The sequence below is a fragment of the Salmo salar genome, chromosome 16, assembly GCF_965601325.2.
Source record: "Salmo salar chromosome 16, fSalSal1, whole genome shotgun sequence".
NCBI lineage: Eukaryota > Metazoa > Chordata > Actinopteri > Salmoniformes > Salmonidae > Salmo > Salmo salar.
In genome coordinates, this window is record NC_138306.1 from 51,927,325 (window position 1) to 51,948,828 (window position 21,504).

Here is a 21,504-nt window from a genome sequence, read left to right on the forward strand (position 1 = left end):
ACTGATCTATTATTTTTTACTTGAAGTTTGACTAAATTTGACTTTTAAATTTGTGTTTTTGGGCAAAGGTACTTCCTAAGAATAATATATATTTTTTTTTAAATAGTATAAACTGTTATTGATACTGTAGTTGCTCTAGGAAGCACACAAGAACATTTGAACTTGAGAATGAGTTATAACATTTTTATTACTAATTGTAACAACACACATGAAATATGCCTTATATTTTCAGGTCTCCATAAAGTGATATATCAATACACATCAGACATAAAGTCTACCACACAACATTATGCTGATGTTCTGGTCAAGTCATGATTACATGTCATTTGTTTTTATACATTTATGATTCAAAACGTATTTATTTCTGAACTTTTCACACATATTTGACAATTCAAATAACTCTTATTTACATTCTGTTTCTAAAACAACACTGAATCATAATATAAAAGTTGTATTTGATGAAGAAAATCCTGCATTATCAATACTTGAAATGAAAAGCCTTTGAGAACAAAACATGTGAGCACATGATAGCTAACATACAAAGAATATGAAGACTTCCTTTTTCAGGCAAACAAGATAGAATAATGGAAAAATACTCTGCAATTAAACAGGAAGTTTCAAACGTATTTTTCCAACTTTCTTCACCATTCATCTTGAAATCATGTTGTTTTTCCCATTTCAAATCAAATCATAAATCACATTTTATTGGTCACATACACATGGTTTGCAGATGTTATTGCGAATGTAGCGAAATGCTTGTATTCTAAGGTCTGCACAACTAATTTCCTGGTTGTGAGTCAGAGTAGCCTTTGTATTCGAAATATGTTGACTCAAGTTGCTTCACCGTAGGAAACTTATGGGTTGTATTTCCTATAAGAGGATGTTGTAATGCTTGGTATGGCCGTAGAACAACTTTAGGGAATTCTAGCATATCAGTATCAATTTTAGAGATCTTTCCAAGGGTCATTACTGAAAAAAAGGTACACTTGACCTCTGTTCTTTCTCAGATGTCAAGAAGATCACTCTACTGACTTCTAAGTTACCGATTGCTGGATGAGTCTGTACAGGGCACTCATCCATTTGGATGAAATTAATGACAACACTGGTGGGGATACTGTGTAATGGGGGTGCTGTTCTCAAAATGAGGCATTATACTGAACTCTTTCATCACTCTGGGTATTTGAAATGACGATGTAAATACATATTGTATAAGTATGCACCTTGATGTCTTGGCCAAATACCCAATTTAACACTCCAGCCTCCTTTGTTAAGAAGGCTAAATCAATCAGCTCACTATTGCATAACTAATGTATGGGGAGTGCTTTGATTCAAAATGTCAAAATGGCCGCCATGGTGGTTTCTCAACCATGGTGGTGGAATATGAAACGCCACACTAATGGTGCCGCCCAAGGGTCAACTCTTTGATCATTTTTCTTATCCTGGTCCCTCTGTATCTGGAACAAACAAGCTCTTAACTCACTTCCTGGTTTCAGAGATGGATGGGCGATAACTTCCTCTATTGTCTGTATAAATATACAGTATTTCACATGCATGTGCCCGTGGACAACAGCGATTGGGTTTTGTACACATTAATGACATAACGGGGATATTTCCCTCTAGTATGGTGAGCCCTGAGCAGTATCCAAGAACACAATCAACACAATGCCCACTGCAAAGATTACGTAACCCACTTATGCAATGTCATTCAAAACTTAACGTATTCGGGAGGAACTTGTTTCATACCAAAGTAATAGAAATACATAGAAAATAGTTTGGGGAAGAATGGCTGAGTAGGCCTGCGTTAACCATCTAATACGGCCATTGAGAGGACAATTGTAAAATAGAAATGTTTGAAAGACATGAAAACAGTAATAACTGACTGACACCTCTACATTCTGTCATCCTTCACATCTCCAATGGCACCCCACACATCAAACAAGAAGACATCTGGGAAGGCAAAGTCCCCCAGCACTGAGTCCATAGCCTCAGCAAAGTCATCTGGGTTCATCTTGTCTTTGCCGGCCTCCACAATGGTGGTCGCTGCAAGAGAGTGTTCCCACATGAATGTTAAATAGTAATTCATCTCTTTTTGGTTTCACACAGTTATTAGATATAGGCCTAGTCTTGTGTTGCTTCACTTTCAAGTCTTATTCACTCATCTATTTAAATTAGTCTATTTCTGAACGAACATGAGAAAGCCTGAAATCAAGGTTCGATATATAGGCCTAACTATGTTGATTGATCTTACACAGTGCTTTTCCTTGGATTTGTTGATGTTTCATGGCATGTTATTATGTCAGTTGCCAATAGCATTCTGTCTACGTCGCTCGCTAGCCACTATCTTCCGTACAACTGTACTGGAAGTCAAATAGAAAAAAATCTGTTTATATTTAATGACACATTATTCAACTGAGTGTTTCATACAAGCCTGGCACATGTTTACTGGTTTATGATTAGAGGCAACCTCTTCTCTTTTCCAGACTTAAGAGTCCTCCAATTCCCTCTGATATGTCTTACTGCCAAGAAGAAGAAAGGCTCCTAGGGAAAAGTATCAAAACACCAAAAAGCACTGCAACATCTATATAGATTAGGATCTAAAGGTAATAGGTATTTTTTACTTGGCGCTCATGGAAAACAGCTAACTCATGTCTCTGGTATGCAACCTTTAAGATGTTGGGTTGCTCTGTATAGTGTCTGACTCTCCAACAGATGTCTTTTGGTATGAAGGATTTTTTTATCAGCAACCTAAGATCGAGTGATAACCTGCTCTTCAATGTCCCCAGGACCAAGCGGGGGATCTAGCTTTCTACTTGACCAACCCTCCGCCTCAGGAACGCACTCCCGGACCGCCTGAAGGCACCACAGACTCTAGGCTCCTTTAAAAATGTGTTCTTCGTGTCAGTGTCCCTGTCTAGTTTGCCAAGTCAGCTGTGTTCTTTGTACCAGTGTCCCTGCCTGTCTGGTTGTAGAGTCAGCTGTGTTCTTTGTGCCAGTGTTCCCGTCTGGTTGTAGAGTCAGCTGTGTTCTTTGTACCAGTGTCCCTGCCTGTCTAGTTGTAGAGTCAGCTGTGTTCTTTGTACCAGTGTCCCTGCCTGTCTAGTTGTAGAGTCAGCTGTGTTCTTTGTGCCAGTGTTCCCGTCTGGTTGTAGAGTCAGCTGTGTTCTTTGTACCAGTGTCCCTGCCTGTCTGGTTGTAGAGTCAGCTGTGTTCTTTGTGCCAGTGTTCCCGTCTGGTTGTAGAGTCAGCTGTGTTCTTTGTACCAGTGTCCCTGCCTGTCTAGTTGTAGAGTCAGCTGTGTTCTTTGTGTCAGTGTCCCTGTCTGGTTGTAGAGTCAGCTGTGTTCTTTGTGTCAGTGTCCCTGTCTAGTTGTAGAGTCAGCTGTGTTCTTTGTGTCAGTGTCCCTGTCTAGTTGTAGAGTCAGCTGTGTTCCTTGTGTCAGTGTCCCTGTCTAGTTGTAGAGTCAGCTGTGTTCTTTGTGTCAGTGTCCCTGTCTAGTTGTAGAGTCAGCTGTGTTCTTTGTGTCAGTGTCCCTGTCTGGTTGTAGAGTCAGCTGTGTTCTTTGTGTCAGTGTCCCTGTCTGGTTGTAGAGTCAGCTGTGTAATTTGTCTCAGTGTCCCTGTCTAGTTGTAGAGTCAGCTGTGTTCTTTGTGTCAGTGTCCCTGTCTAGTTGTAGAGTCAGCTGTGTTCTTTGTGTCAGTGTCCCTGTCTAGTTGTAGAGTCCGCTGTGTTATTTGTGTCAGTGTCCCTGTCTAGTTGTAGAGTCAGCTGTGCTCTTTGTGTCAGTGTCCCTGTCTAGTTGTAGAGTCAGCTGTGTTCTTTGTGTCGGTGTCCCTGTCTAGTTGTAGAGTCAGCTGTGTTCTTTGTGTCAGTGTCCCTGTCTGGTTGTAGAGTCAGCTGTGTTCTTTGTGTCAGTGTCCCTGTCTGGTTGTAGAGTCAGCTGTGTAATTTGTCTCAGTGTCCCTGTCTAGTTGTAGAGTCAGCTGTGTAATTTGTCTCAGTGTCCCTGTCTAGTTGTAGAGTCAGCTGTGTAATTTGTCTCAGTGTCCCTGTCTAGTTGTAGAGTCAGCTGTGTAATTTGTCTCAGTGTCCCTGTCTAGTTGTGTCCTCTGTCTACTCTTGTTTTTATTTATTTTAAAGCACTTTGAGATATTTTTTCATTGAAAAGTGCGTTGTAAATTCAATGTATGATTGTTATTGCTGCTGTTACAGTATTTATGACAATATCTTGTGGGAGCAGTAAATAGTGAGCGGAGATTGTCCCTTTAGTTGCTTAGCGGCTCACATTTTTCTCCAGCATCTGTGCTGGAGAAAGTTGGATGTGCCTAAAACCGTCTCCTTTCAACTGTGGTGAGTTTTTCCCATTGCAGTTGTAGACTTCATCGTACAGCTGTAGCATCTTAATTTTATTTATATTGTCACATCAAAAACAGGATTTGAACATTTAAAGTAGGCTACATGAAAAGTGCAATATTGTTCATATAATCGTGTGCTAGTGTGGGTTTTCAGTGAATTTCTCTAAATGACAAAGCTCCTCTGCATGTCCTGCATTGCAGGAAAATTCTTAGCAAAATTAAAGAGTGATCAAATTAAGATCCTACATATGTATAGTTCACAAATAGAATCGAAAACCCAAATCTGACCCTAGATCTTTGCTTTGGCCATTTTGACCAACTTTAACCCTAACCCGAATCCCGAGGTCAATGGCTTATAAGGTTATAGCTAATTCTGTTTTCTTAAGAAGGTGAGCAGCCATCTTACCCAACTGGAGGTCTCAGATGAGCAGCCATTATACCTAACTGGAGGTCTCAGATGAGCAGCCATCTTACCTAACTGGCGGTCTCAGATGAGCAGCCATCTTACCTAAGTCGAGGTCTCGAATACCCATGTAGCTCTCCAGTAGATCATCCACTTTCTTGGTGGCTCTCTCCTCAAACTCATTCGGCTGGTGGGGAGAAGGCACGTGTGTTTAGGTAACTGCATTTTAAGGGTACTGCAGTACATCATGCTACAGTTACAAGATTATTACTGGCACATCGACACTAGACAGTCATTACACTCGCATGCCAGGCCTCTGCCTGTAAAAAAGTCAAAGGTATGTCGCCCACCAGTACATACGTGTTCGGTATGTATGTACTGTCATAAGTGTACTACAGACCAGTGGCGGTTGGTGCCGTTTAAGATGAGGGAGGATGATAAAAAAAAAAAAATATGAACATGGACTTTTTTCTATTACAGCATATTGGATGACTGTCATTCATATTCCATTCACCCAGTTCAATGTAACATCAATAACTTCATATCATGACCGCTAACCACTACACACAGCCTTCATAATTTGTCAGTCATAGTTAACATAGCTACTAGAACTAACGTGTTAGTAAACCCATTACAATTGTGCAGCACAGTGTACAGTCAGCAGCAAGCAGTTTAGCAGTTACACTGGTGGGCCCCAGTGGCAACAAATTAAATCTCTCTCTTGCTTCACCTTCAATTTTGAATAAATTAATTTGTTCAAAACTGTTAAACTATTGTCTTTCTCTTTGAGTCAACTACTCAACACATTTTATGCACTGCAGTGCTAGCAAGCTGTAGCTTGTGCTTTCAGTACTAGATTCATTCTCTGATCCTTTGATCGGGTGGACAACATATCAGTTCATGCTGCAAGAGCTCTGATAGGTTGGAGGACGTCCTCTGGAAGTTGTCATAATTACTGTGTAAGTCTATGGAAGGGGATGAGAGCCATGAGCCTCCTAGGTTTTATATTGAAGTCAATGTACCCAGAGGAGGATGGAAGCTAGCTGTCCTCCGGCTACACCATGGTGCTACCCTACAGAGTGCTGCTGAGGCTACTGTTTTGCAATATTGCATTGCAAAACAGTGGGCATATTGGAAGACACCATGTCAGTAGGGATGGGATATTGTAAATGTATTATATTGTTATATTGTATTATGAGAAACGGATTGCAAAGGTGCAATGAATATAATGCATGATGTTTAGCTGAGTGGAAAATGTAGGCTTTGATGATGGTAATTGCTTAATTAATTAGTGTTTGGTATGTTCTGATGGGAGGGGCTTCCCCTAGAAAAGGAGCCTCTCAGTTCAAAGGGGGGGCCATTTTGGATTGAGCTGTTGGTGGGGCAGCATTGTTTTCAGCTGTCCCCATAATGAATACTTTTGATGGCAGTACTGTTGTTTTTCTTCCGGATTCACTATGTAAATAAACACCCAGAAGCACAGAAGTACTTTTGCGGCTCCCCCATCTTTTTATTTTATAGAGGCTAGGTTTTTAGTTTAGCCTTCTGGCATACTCTACTCGACAGTGTTTTAATACATTTTTTGGTGACGTGAATATATTTAGTATAGTTTTATTTTCAAAGGATAACTTAAATATTTTACTATTTAAAATTTTATGAAATACACTTATAAAGATGGTCCTCCCCTTCCTCCTCTGAGGAGCCCCCACTGCTACAGACCCATGGCTGGTAAATGAAACGTCTCGATATACGATCATAACAGGTTGGGATGTATTTAGTATTTTGTGTTGAATAGATACATTTTCCGTACCCCTATTATATATTGTGTATAGTCTGTGAATAGTATGTGGTGTCAGTGATTTCACCATATACTGTACAGAAAACGTATTAGGCTTTTTTATATCTAGCAATACTCTAACTCTGGACAAGCCTTGGTTTTTAGGTTCATCAGCCTCCACTGACCCTGACAGCTTGTTGGCTGTGTTCTGTAAATTAGAGTTACAATCTAGAACATTAACTGATAGTGGGGTCAACAAAAGGATTGGGGGGTGTCACCCCACTACATGCTCACACGGGGGGGGGCACACAAACACACACATCCACACCCGCGCACACAAGTAGGGCTCCCGAGTGGTGCAGCGGTCTAAGACACTGCATCTCAGTGCTAAAGGTGTCCCTACAGACACCCTGGTTTGAATCCAGGCTGTATCACAACCGGCTATGATTAGGAGTCCCATAGGACGGTGTACAATTGGCCCAGCGTTGTCCGGGTTCGGCCGGTGTAGGCTGTCATTGTAAATAAGAATTTGTTCTTAACTGACTTGCCTAGTTAAATAAATATGTGTGTGCCAAAACTGTTGTGATAAGAATTCGACAGAGTTAGACCACCACCAGGGTGTGTGTGTGTGTGTGTGTGTGTGTGTGTGTGTGTGTGTGTGTGTGTGTGTGTGTGTGTGTGTGTGTGTTTGGAGTTGACATTGTGTGCATGTGTGTTTGTGAATGTCTGGGTGCGTAAGCTGCTCTGGGGTGGCCAGTCGGTCACAGAGAAGGTCATTGGCCAGTGGAACGTGTGAATTGAAACTCACCACTTCCTGGACTGTAGCTGACCCCTTGGAGCGCAGACGCAGGGTCTCCTTCCCATTCACCATCTTACCCTCACTCGACTTGGGTGCCCTGGTCCTCATGCCGATCATATCTGACACATGCACAAACGCACACACGCACAAGTACACACACATACAGTTGAAGTCGGAAGTTTACATACACATTAGCCAAATACATTTAAACTCCGTTTTTCACAATTCCTGACATTTAATCCTAGTAAAAATTCCCTGTCTTAGGTCAGTTAGGATCAACAGTTTATTTTAAGAATGTGAAATGTAGTAGAGAGAATGATTTATTTCAGCTTTTATTTCTTTCATCACATTCCCAGTGGGTCAGAAGTTTACATAAATTCAATTAGTATTTGGTAGCATTGCCTTCAAATTGTTTAACTTGGGTCAAACATTTCTGATAGCCTTCCACAAGCTTCCCATAATAAGTGGGGTGAATTTTGGTCCATTCCTCCAGACAGAGCTGGTGTAACTGATTCAGGTTTGTAGGCCTCCTTCCTCGCAACCACTTTTTCAGCTATGCCCACAAATCTTCTATAGGATTGAGGTCAGGGCTTTGTGATGACCACTCCAATACCTTGACTTGGTTGTCCTTAAGCCATTTTGCCACAACTTTGGAAGTATGCTTGTCATCATTGTCCATTTGGAAGACCCATTTGCGACCAAGCTTTAACTTCCTGACTGATGTCTTGAGATGTTGCTTCAATATATCCACATCATTTTCCTCCCTCATGATGCCATCTATTTTGTGAAGTGCACCAGTCCCTCCTGCAGCAAAGCACCCCCACAACATGATGCTGCCACCCCTGTGCTTCACAGTTGGGATGGTGTTCTTCGGGTTGCAAGCCTCCCCCTTTTCCCTCCAAACATAATGATGGTCATTATGGCCAAACAGTTCTATTTTTGTTTCATCAGACCAGAGGACATTTCTCCAAAAAGTACAATCTTTGTCCCCATGCTTTTTTTGTGGCAGTTTTGGAGCACTGGCTTCTTCCTTGCTGAGCGGCCTTTCAGGTTATGTCGATATAGTACTCGTTTTACTGTGGATATAGATACTTTTGTACCTGTTTCCTCCAGCATCTTCACAAGGTCCTTTGCTGTTGTTCTGGGATTGATTCGCACTTTTCGCACCAAAGTCCGTTCATCTCTAGGAGACAGAACGCGTCTCCTTCCTGAGCGGTATGACGGCTGCATGGTCCCATGGTGTTTATACTTGCGTACTATTGTTTGTACAGATGAATGTGGTGCCTTCAGGCATTTGGAAATTGCTCCCAAGGATGAACCAGACTTGTGGAGGTCTACAATTTTTTTCTGAGGTTTTGGCTGATGTCTTTTGATTTTCCCATGATGTCAAGCAAAGAGGCACTGAGTTTGAAGGTAGGCCTTGAAATACATCCACAGGTACACCACCAATTGACTCAAATTATGTCAATTAGAAGCTTCTAAAGCCATAACATCATTTTCTGAAATTTTCCATGCTGTTTAAAGGCACAGTCAACTTAGTGTATGTAAACTTCTGACCCACTGGAATTGTGATAAAGTGAATTATAAGTGAAATAATCTGTTTGTAAACAATTGTTGGAAAAATGACTTGTGTCATGCACAAAGTTGATGTCCTAACCGACTTGCCAAAACTATAGTTTGTTAACAAGAAATTTGTGGAGTGGTTGAAAAACTAGTTTTAATGACTCCAACCTAAGTGAATGTAAACTTCCGACTTCAACTGTACACGCAACAATTCTCATGAGCACAAAAATATCTCTCCCAGCTTAGATCCAGTTGACATGACAACGCCAACGCCCTGATCAGCGTAACCTGTGAGGATGTCCATGTGTTGGGTGGTGAACAATTGCTCTGATTCTATGAGAAATGCTGTGGGTAATATGAAATTAATCAGAGTTTCCTGCTTTGCTCCTTCCTGTCTGTTATGACTCTGGTCATCAAAACAAGGCGCACACATCCTGTCTGTTATGATTCCGGTCAGCAAAACAAGGCACCACACACATCCTGTCTGTTGTGACTCTGGTCAACAAAACAAGGCAGACACAATTGTTTTTGTCCAGATCTGTATACAACATCGTGGAATGAGAGAGACTATAGCAAAGGTGGACAAAGGCTGACTTTTTGACAAGTCATGTCAGCTGACCATAAATTGTTAGCTTTAAAGTCTATTCCACACTTAGTTATCCATGTAGCATACTGTTCACAAGTTAGGTAACGGGCTATATCAGTGTAAGAGAGTTTATCCATATCTTTGACAAGAATTTCCATATATTTTCCAGTAACAGTTTACCTCTGGCCTACCTAGCCACAGACCTCGCATCACTGTTTTCCATATCAATCAACAAATGACCAGATTAAGTTCATGTGTCCTCTGAGGTGTTCTGAGTGCACTCAGCAGTGTAATAAAGCATGAAACATAATCCATCATAGTCAACCATCCATTTAGCCGATGTTATAATGGTAAGTAAAGGCTCTTCAATTATTAACAGCCCTCATTTACTGCCACAGACAATGGAAACATTTTACTGGCAGCCTCATATGATGTGCATGGATCCATGTTTGCTTAGTTTTGATGGGTTCTAAACTTGAAATATCCTTATTCATGTTACTGAGGGAGAGAGGGTAATGCAGAGAGTTTACAATCTGTCAGAACATGATATTGTTAGATGCTAGGTTATAACGACACAGGCCAAGTCCCAGATGCAGACACAGGAGGCAGATGGTTAGAGTCTCTGATATTTATTAAAATACAAGGGACAGGCAATAGGCAGGTCGAGGACAGGCAGAAGTTCATTAATCAGGTCAGAGTCCGAAAGGTACAGGGCAGGCGCGAGGTCAGGGCAGGCTGAATGGTCAGGCAGGCGGGTTTAGCGTCAGGACTTGCAGAAAAGGTCGGAACAGGGAGGGCTAGAAAACAGAGACTAGGAAAAACAGGAACATGGGAAAAAACACACTGGTAGGCTTGACGAGACAAGACAAACTGGCAACAGACACAGGTATAAATGCACTGGGGATAAAGGGGGAAGATGGGCGACACCTGGAGGGGGGTAGAGACAAGCACAAAGACAGGTGAAACAGATCAGGGTGTGACAGTACTCCCCCCCAGGGGCGCCACCTGGCGTCCTACCTGGGCGCATACCTGGTTGACAGGGATGCTGGCGGTGAAAGTCGATGAGGGCCAGGTCCAGGATGTCCTTAGCTGGGACCCAGCACCTCTCCTCCGGGCCATTACCCTCCCAGTCAACCAGGTACTAGAAACCTCTACCCCGAGGTCGAACACTCAGGAGGCGTCTCACCGTATACGCCGGAAGGCCGTCAATGAGACGGGGAGGAGGGGTTGGCCTGGAAACAGGAGACAAAGGGCTGTGAGGCAAGGGTACATGAAGTGGGATGTATACGGAAGATACGAGCAACAGAAGACAAACAGGAGTGGGACTAAGGACTTTAGAGATGGGGAAATAAATAATAAAACAGGGGGAAAGTTTACGGGACTCCAACCCGGAGGGGCAGGTTTCGCGTAGACAGCCGGCAGGGAGCCGGAGTCCGGTGGTGGTCCGCTTGTCGACGATACCTGGAGGTGGTCTTGAGAAGAGCAGACCGAGCGCTATTCCAGGTACGCCGACAGCGGCGGACGAACATATGGGCCGAGGATATTTTGACCTCTTCTTGCTCTGGGAAGAGCGGGGGCTGATACTCCATGGAGCACTCGAAGGGCGAGAGCCCAGTGGCCGAGCATGGAAGATTGTTCTGGTTGTACTCCACCCACACAAGTTGCCAGCTCCAGGTGGTGGGGTTGGTCGAGATGAGGCACCTAAGCATCGTCTCCAGGTCTTGATTGGCATGCTAAGACTGGCCGTTGGACAGGGGATGAAACCCAAATGGGCGGCTTTAGAGAACCTATCCACTACTGTCAAGATAGTGGTGCTGCCGTCAGATGGAGGAAGCTCAGTGACAAAATCCAGGGATATATGGGACCAGGAGCGATGAGGAACAGGAAGTGACTGAAGGAGGCCAGCCGGAGCTTGCCGCAGAGTCTTATTCTGAGCACACACTGCATGTGGCAACGAATGCTGAGACGTCAGGAACCATAGTGGTCCACCAGAAGCGTTGTCGGAGGAAGGCCAGCGTTCGACGGGAGCACGGATGGCAGGTGAGCTTGGAGGAATGAGCCCATTCCAGGACCTGAGACCGGGCCCAATCAGGGACAAACATCCGATTATCCAGGGTCCGGCTAGGAACATCGTGCCTTGCGAATCAGGCTCTCGATACATCAGACAACTGTAGCAGCAAGACATGAGGTAGGGAGGATGGTCTCAGAGTCAGAAGGTGTGGCAGCGGAACTATACAGGTGAGAGAGAGCGTCCGGCTTCACATTCTTGGACCCTGGGCTGTAAGAGATGGTGACGTTGAACCTGGTGAATAACAGAGCCCCACTGGCCTGTCTAGAGTTAAGGCGCTTGGCGGTGCAGAGATATTCTAAATTCTTATGGTCGGTCCACACCAAAAATGGATGTTCCGCCCCTTCCAGCCAGCGTGTTGGACTAGTAACCGAAAGGTTGCAAGTTTGAATCCCTGAGGTGACAAGGTACAAATCTGTCGTTCTGCCCCTGAACAAGGCAGTTAACCCACTGTTCCTAGGCCCTCATTGAAAATAAGAATTTGTTCTTAACTGACTTGCCTAGTTAAATAAAGGTAAAATAAAAAAATGTAATCTCGACCCTCCAGAAGTTCCCAATTTCCTACGTCGTAGTTTCTCTCAGCAGGGTTGAGACGATAGGACAGGAAGGCACAGGGATGCAGATTTTGGTCCTGGGCAGACCGCTGGGAGAGGACGGCCCCCACTCCAACATCAGAAGCGTCGACATCAACCATGAACTGACGGGACGGGTCCGGATGGATGAGGATGGGGGCTGTAGTAAACTGATGCTTAAGGTCCAAAAACACCCTGTCAACAGCTGGGGAACATGTGAATGGCACCTTGGGAGAGGTGAGTGCAGAGGGGAGCCGCCAGGGTGCTGTAGCTCCGAATGAAGCGCCGGTAGACATTAGCAAATCCTAGGTACCTTTGCAGCTGCAATCTGGATGTGAGTTGGGGCCAATCCATCACCGCTATCATTTTCACGATCCATCTGAACATTCCCTTCAGCGATAACGTATGCCAGAAAGGAGATAGTGGAGCGGTGGAATTCGCACTTCTCTGCTTTCATGAACAACTGGTTCTCTAGGAGGTGCTGAAGGACTTGTCAGGCATGGAGGACGTGTTCCTGAGAAGAAAACAAAAATGTCGTTGAGGTAGACAAACACAAATTGATTCAACATGTCACGGAGCACATCGTTGACCAGGGCCTGGAACACTGGTGAGTCCAAACAGCATGACCAGGTACTCATAGTGCCATCTTCCACTTGTCTCCTTCGTGTATCCAAACTAGGTGGTAGGCATTCCGAAAGTCCAACTTGGAAAAGATGGTTGCCCCCTGGAGAGGTTCGATAGCCGAGGAGAGAAGTAACGATTCTTAACTGTGATGTCATTGGGGCCCCAATAGTCAATACATGGATGCAGGGTCTTGTCCTTTTTTTCCACAAAGAAGAATCCCTTGCCGGCAGGGGAGGGAAAAGGGCAAATGCTCCCAGCAGACAGAGAGTCCTCAATGTACTCCTCTATGGCCTTGGTCTCCGGGCCAGACAGGGAATATAGCCACCCATGTGCCCGGGAGGAGATCAATAGCGCAATCGTAGGGACAGTGCGGTTGGAGGGAGGTGGTGCGTGCCTTGATGAAAACCTCCAGGAGGTCCTGGTACTCCGAGGCTTTACCAGAGCCCACAGGAGGACATCCCGTGGCAGGCTGCGCCGCTTTAAGGCAATGTGAGTGGCAGAACGGGCTCCAACCCAGGATAGAACCAGTGGTCCAGTCAATAACGGGGTTGAGCCTCTGGAGCCATGAAAATCCCAAAACAGGAACATGGGGAGATTCAATGAGAAGAAGCTGTATGGACTCACTGTGATTGCCCGACACACGCAGGTTAATGGGCACCGTATTATGATTGAACCTGCCAATGGTGCATTCCGTCCAGTGCTCTGGCGTCCATGGGAACGGAGAGGAGTTGTGTGGAGATACCCAGCTCCGATACCAGATTTGCATCCATAAAACTCTCATCAGCCCCAGTCAATGAGCACCCGGAGAGATTTAGACTGGTCACCCCACAGCAGGATAACAGTACGAGTAATGGGAGTTGGAAAACTCCCAGTATGCCCACCATAGTACTCGCACCAAACTGATGAGTCTGGTCTTTGACTGGACATGTGGATTTGTAATGCCCTGTAGCACCACAATACAGGCAACTGTTGGAGTTAAGCCTATGCAATCGTTCCTGAAGCGACAATCTAGCTCTGCCCTGTTGCATAGGCACAGTAGAAAACGAGTCGCCCGTTCCCGATGATTCCCGAGGGGACTCAGGTGACTTCGGATCCTCTCGGAAATGCAGGCGTCGGGGACTTCCGGGGTTCTTATAGTTTAGGCTATGAGGGAGTCGAGGTATAGGGGTAACTCCTGAGCAGCGAGCTCGTCTTTAATCTCCTCTGATAGTCCATGAAGAAAAGTATTGAAGAGAGACTCCGGGTTCCAGGCACTCTCGGCGGCCAACGTGCAAAAGTCTACCGCATAGTCTGCCACACTACGGGGTTCTTGACGTAATCAAAGTAGCTTTCGGGAAGCCTCTCTCCCGGACACCGAAGAATAGAATACCTTCCTCACCGTCGCCATGAAATCCTCCAAACAAAGGCAAATGGCAGATTGTTGCCCCCAAACCACCATAGCCCAGGAGGGCGTTTTACCAGACATTAGCGCTATAAGAACGAAGAGGGCTGCAGCTCAAAGATGAGGGAGCACTGGGAAAGAAACGCCCGGTAGGTTCCAGGGTCCCCAACAGAGCGCTCAGGAGGAGGTAAGTGGGGTTCTCAGAAAGCCGGGGTAGGCTGCACAAAATCATTACTGGCAGGAGGATTACTGAGCGTCCGGGAGGTCTCCGTTGTGCCACGCTGCCTGATAGATATTCCAAGTAATTGCTCCAGTAACGTTTTGAAATCCTGGTCATGGCATCCCGCCAGGGTATGGAGACCTTCCATAAGATTCTGAAGTAGCTCCTCATGCTTTTCAATGGTGGCTCCCTGCAGGGAGACAGCATTGTGGAGCCAGTCCGAGTCTGCTGGGTCAGTCATGTCCAGTTCGTACTATAACGACACAGGGCAAGACCCAGATGCAGACACAGGAGGCAGATGGTTTGAGTCTCTGATATTTATTCAAATACAAAGGGCAGGCAACAGGTAGGTCAAGGACAGGCAGAAGTTCATTATTAACCAGGTCAGAGTCCGAAAAGTACAGTGCGGCAGGCAGGCTCGAGGTCAGGGGAGGCTGAATGGTCAAACAGGCGGGCTTAGTGTCAGGGCAGGCAGAAATAGGTCGGAACAGTGAGGGCTAGAAAACAGAGACTAGGAAAAACAGGAGCACGGAAAAAACACGCTGGTAGGCTTGACGAGACAAGACGAACTGGCAGCAGACAACACAGGTATAAATGCACTGGGTATAATGGGGGAAGATGGGCGACACCTGGAGGGGGGTGGAGACAAGCACAAAGACAGGTGAAACAGATCAGGGTGTCACATTAGGTATGGAGTTATGGTATGGAGGTATGGAGAGGAGAAGGACCACAGTCTGGTTTCAGTTGTTGGGTTGTAATTTGAAATACTTGCGACACCAGAAGTTAATGGTTATCTGTAGGAGGAATGTACAGTTGAAGTCGGAAGTTTACATACACCTTAGCCAATTAAAAATCAGTTTTTCACAATTCCTGACATTTAATCCTAGTAAAAATTCCCTGTTTTAGGTCAGTTAGGATCAACACTTTATTTTAAGAATGTGAAATGTCAGAATAATAGTAGAGAGAATGATTTATTTTTAGCTTTTATTTCTTTCATCACATGGGTCAGAAGTTTACATATACTCAACTAATATTTGGTAGCATTGTCTTTAAATTGTTTAACTTGGGTCAAACGTTTCGGGTAGCCTTCTACAAGCTTCCCACAATAAGTTGGGTGAATTTTGGCCCATTCCTTCTGACAGAGCTGGTGTAACTGAGTCAGGTTTGTAGGCCTCCTTGCTTGTACACGCTTTTCAGTTATGCCCACAAATTTTCTATAGGATTGAGGTCAGGGTTTTTTGATGGCCACAATATGATGCTGCCACCTACCTTGACTTTTCATCCCTCATGATGCCATCTGTTTTGAGAAGGGCACCAGTCCCTCCTGCAGCAAAGCACGACCACAACATGATGCTGCCTCATACCTTGACTTGGTTGTCCTTAAGCCATTTTGCCACAACTTTGGAAGTATGCTTGGGGTTATTGTCCATTTGGAAGACCCATTTGCGACCAAGCTTAAACTTCCTGACTGATGTCTTGAGTTGCTGCTTCAATATATCCATATAATTTTCCTCCCTCATGATGCCATCTATTTTGTGAAGCGCACCAGTCCCTCCTGTAGCAAAGCACCCCCACAACATGATGCTGCCACCCCCGTGCTTCACAGTTGGGATGGTGTTCTTCAGCTTGCAAGCCTCCCCCTTTTTCTTCCAAACATAGCGATGGTCATTATTATATTACAGAAACTGTTTGGCCACATTTCTCCAAAAAATACGATATTTTTCCCAATGTGCAGTTGCAAACCGTAGTCTGGCTTTTTAATGGTGGCAGTTTTGGAGCAGTGGCTTCTTCCTTGCTGAGCGGCCTTTCAGGTTATGTCGATATAGTACTCGTTCTACTGTGGATATAGATACTTTTGTACCTGTTTCCTCCAGCATCCTTTGCTGGAGGAAGTCCTTTGCTGTTGTTCTGGGATTGATTTGCACTTTTCGCATCAAAGTCCGTTCATCTGTAGGAGACAGAAAGCGTCTCCTTCCTGAGCGGTATGACGGTTGCGTGGTCCCATGGTGTTTATACTTGCGTACTATTGTTTTTACAGATGAACGTGGTACCTTAAGGCATTTGGAAATTGCTCCCAAGGATGAACCAGACTTGTGAAGGTCTACAATTTTTTCTGGTGTCTTGGCTGATTTCTTTTGATTTTCCCATGATGTCAAGCAAAGAGGCACTGAGTTTGAAGGTAGGCCTTGAAATACATCCACAGGTACACCTCCAATTTACTCAAATGATGTCAATTAGCCTAACAGAAGCTTCTAAAGCCATGACATCCTTTTCTGGAATTTTCCATGCTGTTTAGGAATGGGGGTCGAGGTCAGGTCAGGTCACATGAAGGAACAGTTTATTACCCATATCACTTAACTTCCTGCTTAGCAACAGAGATGTATTGGCTGTCCAGATGTGTAAGGAGGAGACTCAGCATAGGAGGACGGTTTAAATACCAGTGCTTGCGTAAATGTGTTTTTGTCTTATACAGCTGTGTGACCCAGTGGGTGAATAAACTTGGTTTGAGATTTACTAGTTGTCCGTGAGTTTTTAATTCAGTTTATTTAGAACCTAACAGTTTATCAACCATGGTGGGGTCATTTGATCAAGTGCATTTGGTCAAGTGCACCTGCAAGATAAATAGTTGTTTTTTGGCTGGTCTGTAGCTTATTCTTTAGATGTTAGGGGATGCTGATGAACCATGATGTGCAAGCATAATCAAAGTGACACTGGACTAGCGCACCTGACAGAGTCTTTAGGGTGTCACTATCAAGATATTTTTAGGTTCGAGCTAGAAATGAAATGTTTTGGTTTATCTTTGTTAACTTCTATGGGCTACGTGGGACGCTAGCGTCCCACCTGCAGGACACAGCCAGTGAAATATCAGGGCGGCAAATTCAAAAACAACAAAATGTCATAATTCAACTTTCTCAAACATACAACTATTTTACACCATTTTAAAGATACCCTTACATTTTTTTTCATTTTAGTCATTTAGCAGACATTTTTTTCCAGAGCGACTTACAGTAGGGAAGACATACATTTCATCAATTTTTTTCCGTACTGGTCCCCCGTGGGAATCGACCCCACAACCCTGGCGTTGCAAACACCATGCTTTACCAACTGAGCCACACAGGGCCACTTCTCCTTGATGTAACCACATTGTCCGATTTCAAAAAGGCTTTACAGCGAAAGCAAAACATTAGATTATGTTAGGAGAGTACATAGACAAAAATAATCACACATCCATTTTCCAAGCAAGGACATGTGTCAATAAAACCCAAAACACAGCTAAATGAAGCACTAACCTTTGACGATCTTCATCAGATGACACTCCTAGGACATTATGTTACACAATACATGTATGTTTTGTTCGATAAAGTTCATATTTATATCCAAAAACAGCATTTTACATTGGCGCGTGATGTTCAGAAAATGTATTCCCACCAAAACGTCCGGTGAATGTGCACATCAATTTACAAAAATACTCATCATAAACGTTGACAAAATATCTAACAATTATTTAAAGAATTATAGATAGACTACCCCTGGATGCAACCGCTGTGTCAGATTTTAATATCTTTAAAATCTTTACAGAGAAAGCACATTTTTCAATATTCTGAGTACATAGCTCAGCCATCACGGTGAGCTATTCAGACACCCGCCAAGTTTGGGGCAACCTAAACTCAGAATTAGTATTAGAAATATTCTCTTACCTTTGCTGACCTTCGTCAGAATGCACTCCCAGTACTGCTACTTCCACAAGAAATTTTGTTTTTGTTCGAAATAATCCATATTTTTGTACAAATACGTCCGTTTTGTTAGTGCGTACAGATCACTTATCCAAAGGCATAACGCGCGAGCGTGGAACGAGAGACAAAAAGTCAAAATGTTCCATTACCGTACTTAGAAGCATGTCAAACGCTGTTTAAAATCAATCTTTATGGTATTTTTAACGTAAAATTGCGATAATATTCCAACCGGACAATAGCATATTAATTCAAGAAGAAAAAGAAGGAACGGCGTGCTCGCGCATATCCAATCCCTTTGTTGCCAGGCAGTCCACTCAGAAACTGAGCTCCTATTATCTGCCCAGTGACAGGTGAATGCTCAAACCACTTTCTGAAGGCTTTAGACAGCCAATGGAAGCCTTAGGAAGTGCAATGTCACCCCACAGACACTGTAGCTTCGATAGAGAATCAAAAGAAGAACTACAATTCTCAGACTTTCCACTTCCTGCTTGGATTTTTCTCAGGTTTTTGCCTGCCATATGAGTTCTGTTATACTCACAGACACCATTCAAACAGTTTTAGAAACTTCAGAGTGTTTTCTATCCAAATATACTAATAATATGCATATTCTAGTTTCTGGGCCAGAGTAGCAACCTGTTTAAATTGGGTACGTTTTTCATCCGGCCGTGAAAATACTGCCCCCTAGCCCAGACAGGTTAAACCCTTTAGGGCCATAGTTTGAGGATTCCTATTTGACTCAGCCATGCCTCCTTACCCGTCCAACATTTCTTCATCTCCCAACCCTTCTAATGCGACTAACCCCAATGCTCCTCCCTCTTTTTCTCCTTCCCCACTACAAAGTCTCTCCCTGCAGGCATTCACTGAGTCCGAGGTGCTAAAGGAGCTCCTTAAACTTGACCACCAAAAAAACATCTGGGTCAGATGGTGTTGAACCTTTCTTCTTTAAGGTTGCTACCCCTATCAACGCCAAGCCTATCTCTGACCTTTGTAACCGGAGATTGGCTTGGCGATGATAGGTGCTTTTTGATCCTCTGTGAGGAGGTTCCCATTGCTTGGAAGGCAGCCACGGTGCGTCTTTTATTTAAAGGGAGAGATCAAGCTGATCCTAACTGTTATAGGCCAATTTCTATTTTGCACTGTTTATCAAAAGTGTTGGAAAAACTTGTCAATAATCAACTGACAGGCTTTTTTGATGTCTATAGTATTCTCTCTGGTATGCAATCTGGTTTCCACTCAGGTTATGGATGTGTCACTGCAGCCTTAAAAGGTCCTCAATGATGTCATCATTGCCCTTGTTTCTAACCTCTCTGGGCCAGTGGGACGCACCTACTCAACAGCCAGTGTAATCCCATGGCGCGATATTCAAATACCTTAGAAATGCTATTACTTCAATTTCTCAAACATATGACTATTTTACACCATTTTAAAGACAAGACTCTCGTTAATCTAACCACACTGTCCGATTTCAAAAAGGCTTTACAACGAAAGCAAAACATTAGATTATGTCAGCAGAGTACCCAGCCAGAAATAATCAGACACCCATTTTTCAAGCTAGCATATAATGTCACATAAACCCAAACCACAGCTAAATGCAGCACTAACCTTTGATGATCTTCATCAGATGACAATCCTAGGACATTAGTTATACAATACATGCATGTTTTGTTCAATCAAGTTCATATTTATATCAAAAAACAGCTTTTTACATTAGCATGTGACTAGCATGTGACTAGCATTCCCACCGAACACTTTCGGTGAATTTACTAAATTACTCACGATAAACGTTCACAAAAAACATAACAATTATTTTAAGAATTATAGATACAGAACTCCTTTATGCACTCGCTATGTCCGATTTTAAAATAGCTTTTCGGTGAAAGCACATTTTGCAATATTCTGAGTAGATAGCCCGGCCATCACAGGCTAGCTATTTTGACACCCACCAAGTGTGGTACTCACCAAACTCCGATTTACTATTAGAAAAGTTTGATTACCTTTGCTGTTCTTCGTCAGAATGCACTCCCAGGACTTCTACTTCAATAACAAATGTTGGTTTGGTTCCAAATAATCCATAGTTATATCCAAATAGCGGCGTTTTGTTCGTGCGTTCAAGACACTATCCAAAGGGTAAATAAGGGTGATGCGCCCGACGAGTTTCGTGACAACAAATTTCAAAATATTCCATTACCGTACTTCGAAGCATGTCAAACGCTGTTTAAAATCAATTTTTATGCTATTTTTCTCGTAAAAAAGCGGTAATATTCCGACCGGGAGTCGTTGTTTTCGTTCAAAGAGAGAGAAAGTAAACATGGTGTCGGCTCGTGCACGCGCCTCCAGTCTCATTGTCCTCAGATCGACCACTTACCAAATGCGCTAATGTTTTTCAGCCATGGCCTGCAAAGCCACCATTCATCGTTCTGGCGCCTTCTGAGAGCCTATGGGAGCGTTAGAAAATGTCACGTAATGCCAGAGATCCCCTGTTTTGGTTAGAGATGATCAAGAAGGCCAAGAAATAGTCAGAGAGAGCGCTTCCTGTTTGGAATCTTCTCAGGTTTTGGCCTGCCAAATGAGTTCTGTTATACTCACAGACACCATTCAAACAGTTTCAGAAACATTAGGGTGTTTTCTATCCAAATCAAACAATTATATGCATATTCTAGTTACTGGGCAGGAGTAGTAACCAGATTAAATCGGGTACGTTTTTATTCGGCCGTGCAAATACTGCCCCCTATCCCCAACAGGCTAAGCAATGTTGTGCTGCTATTTTTATTGACTTGGCCAAAGCTTTTGATACAGTAGACCATTCCATTCTTGTGGGCCCGGCTAAGGAGTATTGGTGTCTCTGAGGGACCTTTGGCCTGGTTTGCTAACTACCTCTCTCAAAGAGTGCAGTGCATAAAGTCAAAACATCTGCTCAGCCATCTGTTCCTAGGCCCCACACTCTTCTCAATTTACATCAACAACATAGCACAGGCAGTAGGAAGCTCTCTCATCCATTTATATGTAGATGGCACAGTCTTATACTCAGGGGGCCCTTCTCCGGATTTTGAGTAAAACGCTATACAACTAAGCTTTCTTAGTGTCCAACACGCTTTCTTTGCCCTTAACCTTGTTCTGAACACCTCACGAAACATAAGTCATGTGGTTTGGTAAGAAGAATGCCCCTATCCCCACAGGTGTGATTACTACCTCTGAGGGTTTAGAGCTTGAGGTAGTCACCTCATACAAGTACTTGGGAGTATGGCTAGACGGTACACTGTCCTTCTCTCAGCACATATCAAAGCTGCAGGCTAAGGTTACATCTAGACTTGGTTTCCTTTATCATAATCGCTCCTCTTTTACCCCAGCTGCCAAACTAACCCTGATTCAGATGACCATCCTACCCATGCTAGATTACGGAGACGTAATTTATAGATTGGCTGGTA

General features: G+C 43.8%; 1 protein-coding gene across 2 annotated transcripts in view; it reads right to left on the reverse strand.

Annotated features, from left to right (window-relative positions):
* Positions 1-169: 169 nt before the first annotated feature.
* Positions 170-21,504, reverse strand: part of gipc3 (GIPC PDZ domain containing family, member 3) — a 36,264-nt gene continuing 14,929 nt past the window's right edge. For both annotated transcript variants that reach the window (XM_014149793.2, XM_014149792.3), the window contains exons 4-6: positions 7,341-7,450; positions 4,861-4,942; positions 170-2,040 (exon numbers count right to left, since the gene is read on the reverse strand). In XM_014149793.2, coding sequence (XP_014005268.1) covers positions 1,889-2,040; positions 4,861-4,942; positions 7,341-7,450 — 344 coding nt within the window. In that variant the 3' untranslated portion in view covers positions 170-1,888. The remainder of the gene's footprint in view (positions 2,041-4,860; positions 4,943-7,340; positions 7,451-21,504) is intronic.